This window comes from Fukomys damarensis, unplaced genomic scaffold (assembly GCF_012274545.1).
Source record: "Fukomys damarensis isolate Sample0158 unplaced genomic scaffold, DMR_v1.0_HiC HiC_scaffold_36, whole genome shotgun sequence".
NCBI classification, from domain to species: domain Eukaryota; kingdom Metazoa; phylum Chordata; class Mammalia; order Rodentia; family Bathyergidae; genus Fukomys; species Fukomys damarensis.
Window position 1 is genome coordinate 43,872,377 of NW_022900948.1, and position 9,889 is coordinate 43,882,265.

The window sequence follows — 9,889 nt, forward strand, 5'->3', positions numbered from 1 at the left end:
CGCTGCGGACGCCCGGGCAGCTACCGGAAATGACCCGCGCGATCGGGCCCTGCACGCCCCCTTAGCGCTGTGGGGCTCTTGCAGTCCCTGCTGGACAAAAGGGCACCGAACGGGAGCACACCTCCTCCTCTCGCTCCTCTTCCCACGCCCCGTAGTTTGCTGAGCCCGTAGTTATTCCCCAGTAAGTGTGCTCCAGAATCGCGCGGGCCAGCCTAAGCGATCCTTCCGCCGGGACTGGCTTGGAGCGGCGGGGAAGGTCGCTTTCGAATCCGGGGCTTCTGTTCTGGGACCCCCGAGTGTAGGGTTTGTGGCGGTGAGGCAGATGAGGCCTTAGCTCTGCGGTTGTGCCTTAGTAGCTTCACCGTGCTGGTCAGTAACCAGAATCTTCAACTTTCTGTAAAAAGTGTGTACCTCTGAGATAAGTGATGGGGGTGGGTGTATCGTTGTGGGTTACTTTCCAAATTCTGGGTAGCAGCCCGCGTTCCGTTGCCAGCGTATAATGTGCTGAGTAGTATGCATCAGGAATTTCTGAGTAGGTTTAAGGCCTGATCTTTCCTGAAAAAACAATTTGGAATCTTGTGTTCTTGTATTGGAACTGTTTTTTTGTTTTGTTTTGTTCTTTGTGGAAGTAACTACCGCGAATCATTTGCAGTAGCCTAGCAGATACTATGCTTTGTGAACGGTCCCTTAATGTAAAAGTAATTTGTCAACTAAGTGCATGAACACGTGGAGAGCACGCTTTGAAGTGTGCACTTCTTAAAATCAGCTTTATGTTCGCCTCTTCTGTCTAAATGGCAAGAAAACCAGTTGTTAGTATTGTTTTATGCTCCCTTTTTTTGCAGAAAAAGAACAACAAGAAGCAATTGAACATATTGATGAAGTACAAAATGAAATAGACAGGTAAAGTTTTTCGTTTATTTGGGCATTTTTAAAAATGCATCTAGTTGCCTGATATCTTTGAAATACGCAAATCTATTTGATGGTTATGGGAAGATGATTTATATTTGTTGGGAATACTAGATATAGTCAGTGTAATTTTTCCGTGAAGTATACAGTCACAGAATATGATTCTTAAAAGCACATTGACTGTAATGATTGTGTTTGATTTTAAAAGCTACAAATCTCTGAATAATTGTGTAGGATTTCTCATAATTTAACATTGTGTCTGTGTTGAATGAACTAACTTGACTTGTAACATTGTTGCTTAGTTTCCTTTAGAAATCTTGCTTGAGGGAAACAATTGTAAGTTTGCTTGGAAAGTCAGGAGATAGATCAAGTTAATACATATACATTGTTACCAAAATGTTCATTTTGGGGAGTTTTTAACAACCAGTACTCTTAAGTGTCCCTTGATAAAAAGAAAGTTGTATCTTAGTTTTGTATCTGTAGCTACAAACTAGGTGATTTGGTTATTAAAAACGGATTTTTGAGTCTTCCTAGTGCTGAATATCCATTCTATAGTCAAGCAGTTTGTCAAATAAGTCATTGCTGACATGTCTTCATTTGCTTCAGACTTAATGAACAAGCCAGTGAGGAGATATTGAAAGTAGAACAGAAATATAACAAACTCCGCCAACCATTTTTTCAGAAGAGGTCAGAATTGATCGCCAAAATCCCAAACTTTTGGGTAACAACATTTGTTAACCATCCACAAGGTATGTTATGGTCAGAACAGGTTGAAATCTTCAGGGGAGAACACTGGAATGCTTTTTCTCTGTTTAGCTCAGGACTGTGTAATTACCTGATGAAAAACAGTCACAGTTGTGATTCTGAAAATTTTGGCATTTCTTAGTGGTTTTTTAAAATGAAACATAATGAATCACTAAAAACTTAAAAAGGACTTGCTTTTAAGTTAACATTCACTTGTTTAAACTTAAACTGATCTGTAATTTCCTGGTCTAGTGTCTGCACTGCTTGGGGAGGAAGATGAAGAGGCGTTGCATTATTTGACCAGAGTTGAAGTGACAGAATTTGAAGATATAAAATCAGGTTACAGAATAGATTTTGTAAGTATTCATAATCATTCTGGACACTAGAAATTAATTTGAGCTTTATATAGCTGTTTATACTGATACGTCATCTTGTAATTACAGTATTTTGATGAAAATCCTTACTTCGAAAATAAAGTTCTCTCCAAAGAATTTCATCTGAATGAGAGTGGGGATCCATCTTCAAAGTCCACTGAGATCAAATGGAAATCTGGAAAGGTGTGTTTTTGAGTAGTTCTTGGACAATTGGAACATTTTATGTGTGTGGGCTTGGTAGGGCTACTTATGCAGTACTTGGATTTTGTCGATTGTTAAACATTTTAAAAATGTTAACTCAATGTGTTGAAATCAGATTTGTAGTTTGGAAGAGTAATTAGAGATTACATTTAAGTAGTAAGGTGCATTTGGAGGCGCATCTACTGTGTGAGTGCTTATAGCTGATGTGGAGCAATCTTTTTATAATATAGGATAAATTTTTATGGAAAAGCCAAATTTAGTTGATACTTTCTTGGAAAATCTTCAGTTTCTTTGCTCACTATGCACTTTGTGATTGTTTTCAGTTAGACAACGGTAGTGTAAATATTGCTGGTTTTTTTTTTTTAATGCTTTGGGGGGATTATAACTTTTTATATTGTACAGAGTTTAGGTATTGTGGAGAGCTTGTATCAAAAATTCTTTACACTTTTCACTTAGGATTTGACGAAACGTTCAAGTCAAACGCAGAATAAAGCCAGTAGGAAGAGGCAGCATGAAGAACCCGAGAGCTTCTTCACCTGGTTTACCGACCATTCTGATGCAGGCGCAGATGAGTTGGGAGAGGTCATCAAAGATGATATTTGGCCAAATCCGTTGCAGTACTACTTGGTGAGTTGAGTGTTGGTTCTCTCAAAACAATAGTTGTGTCACTTGTGTAAAAGTGAGTTCTCAAGGTAGTTCTTGTTTCAAGGTTCCTGACATGGATGACGAGGAAGGGGAAGGAGAAGAAGATGACGACGACGATGAAGAAGAAGAAGGATTGGAAGACATTGATGAAGAAGGGGATGAGGATGAAGGTGAAGAAGATGAAGATGATGATGAAGGGGAGGAAGGAGAGGTAAAGAGAAGTAGTAGGCTAAGCCCAGAAGATAATCTACAAAAAGAGGACACCACATTAGGGGTGTGACAGGGAAGTAGGCATGACCTGAACTGACTGGGAGGACGTGCTGTGTGTGTATGTTCATGTTTTGAGACAGGGTCTCACTATGTAGTTGAGACTGACTTAGAACTCGCTATGTAGTGCAGGCTGATTTCAAACTCATAGTGATCCTCCTGCCTCAGCCTCCTGAGTACTGGGATTACAGACGTGCACCACCACACCCGGCTGGGGAAGAACTGCTCCTGACAGGCTCATTCATGTTAATGTTTTAAGGAGTTCTGTTACATTTTATGACAGCAAAAGTTTCTTTCCCTAGCCAGTACTAACTGAAAGTAATAGTACTGCAGCTGGTCAAGTTTAGAAATATCTTCCAAATTAAAAAGCTGCATGTATGTTATGTTTTGTGGTAGTGAACATTGGGCCTTGAACATTTCTCGGCAAGTGCTCTACTGCTGAACTACATCCCCAACCTAAACTATAGAATTCTTTTTTGTTTGTTTTTTGAGACAGGGTCTCACTATGTAGTTGAGACTGACCTGGAACTCACTATGTATCCCAGGCTGGTCTCAAACTCACAGCGATCCTCCTGCCTCATCCTCCGAGGGCTGGGATTACAGGCGTGCGCCACTATGCCCAGCTTTAAACTGTACAATTCTAAAAAAAAAAAAAAAACTAGAATTCTTAATGGTCAAGTTGAGCACTGGGGCAGAGTGATGGTGCTGCCTGTAAACCCAGCACTTGGGAGGCTTAGGTAAGGGTATTGCCATGAGTTCAAGGCTAGCCTGGGCTACACAAGATGCTGATTCCAAAAAAGAACGGCTGGGTTTTTAGCTCAGTGACACTGCGCCTGCCTTGCGAACACAAGGTCCTGAGTTTGATCCCCCAGTACCGAAGGTGGGAAAACAAGCAATAGTTGACTTGGTAGGTTATTTGGTTCAAAATGTGCCCAAAGATTTGGTTAGTGCTGAAAAGTTAAATCATTTATCAAACAACATCTTGGGCTTTTCATCCTGATATGATGTAGATTACTGTACAGGTTGAGAAACTTGGGCACACCAGAGAAAGTAGTCCTCTCATGCTGGTGTGGCAGCCTGAGAATGAACCCTGAAGACTTAACTGCCCACTTTCTCTTGCAGGAGGATGAAGGAGAAGATGACTGATCAAACACTGATGGGTTCCAACCTTCTTTTATTATTTTCCTTTTTTTTTTTTTTTTATTTTTTATTTTAAAAAAAAAAATTTTTTTTTTCTCCAGTCCCTGGGAGCAAGTTACAGTCTTCCCCCCCCCCTGTGCTCAGTTGTGCCCTGTTCTTGAACTCTTCTCAAGCACCATGGTTCTTGACTTACTTTATGGGAGATGCCTTGAGCAGAATACATTGGGAAAAGGATCTCTACAACCATCTGTTCTAAATTCATTTTGATCCCCTCCTGTCTGTCTCCACACAAACTGTATGGAATCAACACCACCGTGCTCTGTGGGAAAAAAGAAAACCCTTCTGCTCCCTTTGCTCTGCTGGAAGCTGGAGGGTGCTAGGCCCCTGTGTAGTAGTGCATAGAATTCTAGCTTTTTTCCTCCTTTCTCTGTATATTGGGCTCAGAGATTACACTGTGTCTCTATGTGAATATGGACAGTTAGCATTTACCAACACGTACCTGTCTACTTTCTCTTGTTTAAAAAAAGAAAAAAAAAATCTTAAAAAAATGGGGTATAGAAGGTCAGCAAAGGGTGGGTTTGAGATGTTTGGGTGGGTTAAGCGGGCATTTGACAACATGGCTTCTCCTTTGGCATGTTTAATTGTGATGTTAACAGACATCCTTGCAGTTTAAGATGACACTTTTAAAATAAAATTCTCTCCTAATGATGACTTGAGCCCTGCCACTCCATGGGAGAATCAGCAGAACCTGTAGGGTCTTATTTGGAATTGACATTCTCTATTGTAATTTTGTTGGTTTATTTTTAAATTCTTTTTTGTTTTCACTGGAAAGGAAAAGGTGATGCGCAGTTTTAAACGTTCAAAGTGTACAAGTTGCTTTGTTACAATAAAACTACATGTGTACGCGAAGGGTTTGATGTTTTCTCTCAGAATGGACGTATTGACAGGGCTAAGCTTGACCTGTAACAACGCCGTTGTCAGACTTTGTCACCTAACTCCATTATTTTTGAAAACGCACTTTCCAGGACGACCTCAGGGCTATACGGATGGGGTAAAGGGATTTGAATCAGTGTCTTAAAGTCTCCATAGCCGGGGACAGGTACAGTTTGCCAGTGTGTCTGAAAATATGTCACTCGAGATACCAGAATCTGAACTGAGTTCCAAGTTGTAACCTTCTTACCTCCAGTCGGCAGCTCTTAAAATGGGCCTCTGTGTACCTGGATGTGACAGGCACATTTCTGCGTGCCTCGCGCAGACCTGGTGAGTGTTGGTGCAAGGCACCCTGCTCGAGGGTTGGGAGCCCCAGGGATCTAGGAGGAAACAGATGCCACTGTGTGAATCTAGGTGGGACGCGGACTCTGCTCCAAGCTGCCATGCAGAGTAACATTTTGAGAGGCTTCCTAATGCATAAGCTTTTTACTGCTGTAAAATAGAGCTAAAATTAAATGCCACTTTTTCAGGGGTGAATTAATGGACAGCCTAGTCAAATTCAAAGCTTTTTGATGTATAAAACTTTATAAATGGAACTATTCCATCAGTAGGCAAAGTGTAACCCTAACCTGTCGAGATGGGTAGTGTATAACACATCACTGTATACTGGTCGGGAATCTTGCTCCAATAAAGGAACATAAAGATTTTTTTGGACTGGGGTCATTCTCCTTGCTTTGTAGAGAAATGCTACTTTCTTTTGGATTTGATCTGAGTGTTGGGAAAGGGGGGTGATCTATTGAGTACAGATTCTAGCATAGGTTAATCTACATAAAAGGGATTTAACTGCTTGGTACATGATTGGTAGGTTTTTTTCTTTTGGAGACATGGTCTGAAACTTCTAGGCTTATTTGTACTTCCTGACTCAGCTGCCCTAGTTGACGTGTCAGTGTCAGAATTGCTGTAATTGTAAGGCCTGCCTGGAATAAGTAAGGAGACAAAGTGTTTTTTTTTTTTTTTTTTTTTTTTTCTTCCCTTCGGGAAATTGACTAGTTACTGGGGCCAATGCTTGTATTCCACAAAGTTACAGCTTGCCAAATAAATGGTTTTAGGTGTGTGAAACCCTAGTACTCTGAGGTTATAGAACTCCATCATGTTTGTTTGTTTGTTTTTAGTACTGGGGCAAATGGCATTACCACCGAGCTAAATCCTGGCCCTCCATTTCTTTGTTTTGCGATGGGGTCTTGTTGCCAAGGTCTCCCTGGAACTGCTGGGCTCAAGCAGTATCCCTGCCTTGCCTCCCAAGTACCTGGGGTTACAAGCTCCAGCCACCGCATTGCAGGCAGCTATCATTTGGGGGTGGATCATAAATTAGACAGAAAGTGGCTTAAGCTGTGAAATTGAAATGGTGATGTGAATTCCTGAGCTGTCCTAGAGTGCCCAGTGTGAGGGCTTCCAGGTCTGGCCCTGGGGAGTATGGTAAAGGTGGGCAGCACATGGTGGGGCACCTTTGCAGAGTAAAGGAGCTACCTGCTGTTGAGTTTATTTCCTTTCTGCTAAACTGCTCAGTGCTTTCCTAAAGCTACACCATACTCCGCTCATGCGAGGGACACTTAGTAACTGCGTGAATTGGGATAGAGGACAAGGTATCCATCAGTTTAAAAACTTAAAATTGTTAAAGGCCACCTCCACAGTTAAGATGACTTATTTCTAGGCCCAGGGATTTAGCTCAGTGGTGATGCTGCCTGCCTCACAAGGGCAAGGTCCCGAGTTTGATCCCAGGTACCACAAAACAAAACCAAACAAAAGATCACTCATTGCTTCAATAATTCCAGAAAGACAACTTTAAGCCAGGTATGGTGGCACACACCTGTAATCCCAGGCTAAGGCAGGAGGAGCACCTTGAGTTCAAGGCCAGCTTGAACTCCATACTTTAACATAAGCCTACACTACATAGCAAGATCTTGTTAGACCTGACCTCTGGAACAGATTCTTAATATCCACCTGACTCTGGCCTTTACAATGTAGAGCTTAAGTGGTCCAGATTCTCAGCATCATGTTTGGCTGACAGACTTCTGCTGTGTACCAGACCATCTGGACCATATATATACACCTCTACCACCACCACCATGGGAATCAGCTTTGCACCTGCCAGGCAGGCACTGCTGCTAAGCTGCCTTCCTGACCCCATTATTGACTTTTGGGGTCTCTTAGATTACCAGACTTGTAACAGTTGTGCTTATGGATTCACTTAGTAATCTATCACTATTGCTTTGTAATTAGCTAATTTCAATCTTGCATGCTTCCAGAAACAAGCCTGATGGTTCTACCTTTACAAAATTATTGCTATGAGTCCTTCATTAATGTCACAAAAATACAGTTATTTACAAAGGGTAAGCTTGGGCTGGGGATTTTAGCTCAGTTCTGCCACCCGCCCCGCAAGCACAAGGTCTTGAGTTTGATCCCTGGTACCGAAAGAAAGGGTAAGCCTTCTAGGCTAGTGTTTCCTGAAAACAAGTGTTTTATTTTCCCCTCGGGCTCACATGCTAGAGAATCCTTCCACCCAGCATTCAGGTTTTTGTTTTTGCTCTCCCTGCCTCCAGTACTGGGGATTGAACCAGGACCTTGGAACTGAGCTCCACCTCCATCTCCAGCCTTTTTAAAATCTTGAGATAGGATCTCACTAAGTTGCTCCAGGTTGGGCTGTAACTTGGGAATCCTCCTGCCTCAGCCTCAGAATGCTGCAAGTACAGCTTATTCCACCTTGCCCTACTAATGAGTTCTTGGAAGAGTGAATATTCATTTTCAAGAGTCTCTGCCCACCTCAGCAGAAATGACTCCTTTTAGAATACATGGCTGTGGGTATGAAGGCTTCCAAGGTAGATACTTTATAGCAACTCTGAGGGAAACCTCTATACAGTTTTGTGATTAAAACAAGAATAATGGAATTTCAATTGGAGGGTGTGTGCCAGTTTGATTAGCTAGCAACACTGCTCAGATTCTGTCCAGAGACCTGTAGCAGGACCGTTCAATACTGAGGAGGAAGTTGTATACCTGGAAAGGGTGGGGGGTAGTTTTTGTATCCTGCGAGGCAGTCTGATTCCTTCCAGGCAGGTGTTAGTTTTACCAGCCAAGTAGCTGGAGACAAGATTGGCCATCTGGTCACCTTGACTGCAGCCTGGGCTTGGTTTCCCAGTATACCCTGCCCACTACATTAGCTTCATTCCATTCTTAGAAGGCTGCATAGCAAGCATGCAAAACCAGCTAATTCAGCAGCTGGGGCTTGGGCTGGATAAATGGGCCTGGTGCTGAGAGAAGAGAGCCTTCCTGTGGGCGGTTATGGGAACTAAGAAGTAGCTTTCATTAATCAAGGAAAGTCCCCCCGCCCCGTTTTTTTCTTTGAATATTGGAAACTGAACCCAGGGCCTTCACACTGGAGCTACATTCCCCAGCCCTTCTGCCCTCACAAGGTTTCACTATGTAGTTGAGACTGACCTGGAGCTCACTCTGTAGTTCAGGCTGGTCTGAACTCAGGGATCCTCCTACCTCAGCCTCCCGAGTGCTGGGATTACAGGCAGGCACCAAAACTGCCTCCACTTGGGGGACTGAAGGCGGAAGCTTGCTAGTTTGATTTGTATGTTTTGGTGAGCTGCAGTCAAAAGCTGAGGTCTTATTACTTCTAAATAATGCGTGATAATGTTAAGCTCTGGACGGCTGGGTAATCCCATTTTAAAGAGCCCACTGTGTGTTAGGTGCTTGTCCTAGCATGAGCAGTTTGTTTCCGTTAAAGTGCTGGAGGGTGGCTGTTCCAAGTCAGGTCTGTGTTTGGCCCTTCCTCTTGTATGGCCCCTTGGAGGAGGCTGTTTCCGGTGAGGTCAGGTCCCAGAGTGCTGGTCCGGAAGTGGCTTAGGGCTGGCCATGGAAGAGGCAGCCAGACCCAGAGCCTCCCGCACAGGCTGGGGGCCACAGGCGGGCTAGCTGCTGAAGGCCTGAGATAGTGACTATTTGCAAGGTATAAAAGTCTTTTCTCTTTGCGGACACTTTTTTATTAGAACATGTTTGTGGAACAGAATGATCACATTCCTCTGGGGGAGTTGGTATGTGTACACAACACATCTTCATTCTTTTTTTTTTTTTTTGTACTGGGGATCGAACTCGGGACCTTGCACCTGCGCTTGCGAGGCAGGCGCGGTGCCACTGAACTACTACATCCCCAGCCCACATCTTTTTTCTGTTCCCTTCCCGTTTGCAAAAGTATCATCCTGTTTCTTATTGTCTTTTATTTTGCTCTTGATTTGTCCTTTGGGTTTCTCATACAAGAGAAGTCATGACATAGGCTTGTGTGTCTGATTTATTTCATTTTACATTAAGGCGTCAATTTTTCTTTAGAGCCAGGTGGACCGTTTAGAACTAGCAAGCTCGGTCGGGTTAGGTTATGTGCCCGAGAGAAGTTGAGTTTGTTTGTAATTTGCCATAATTCGGCAAAATTGGGTGAGGCGTTAATTTACAAGGCCAAGCGCTCCTGGCCCATTTACACCAATGTCTTCGAGACAGAGAGGGGAACCTGGTAGAGGAGGCCACCGCGTTAAGCGCGGGCGCCAGGCAGTGCCCGGGCTGCCAGGACCCCAGCAGAGAGCTGCGGCCGCACAGCGACCCCAGCCGCAGAAATGCCCCTCGCCCCTTCA

General features: G+C 43.3%; 1 protein-coding gene across 3 annotated transcripts in view; it reads left to right on the forward strand.

Moving 5' to 3' along the window:
* Set (SET nuclear proto-oncogene) overlaps positions 1-5,186 on the forward strand; it is an 11,413-nt gene extending 6,227 nt beyond the window's left edge. The window contains exons 2-8 of one of the 3 annotated variants that reach the window (XM_010627325.2): positions 843-900; positions 1,513-1,655; positions 1,903-2,006; positions 2,094-2,207; positions 2,682-2,852; positions 2,935-3,081; positions 4,260-5,186. In XM_010627325.2, the coding sequence (XP_010625627.1) occupies positions 843-900; positions 1,513-1,655; positions 1,903-2,006; positions 2,094-2,207; positions 2,682-2,852; positions 2,935-3,081; positions 4,260-4,283 (761 nt within the window). In that variant the 3' untranslated portion in view covers positions 4,284-5,186. Of the gene's footprint in view, positions 1-842; positions 901-1,512; positions 1,656-1,902; positions 2,007-2,093; positions 2,208-2,681; positions 2,853-2,934; positions 3,166-4,259 lie in introns of those variants that run through there. The other 2 variants (XM_019207906.2, XM_010627324.3) reach the window with 2 other exon arrangements.
* The last annotated feature ends 4,703 nt before the right edge of the window (positions 5,187-9,889 follow it).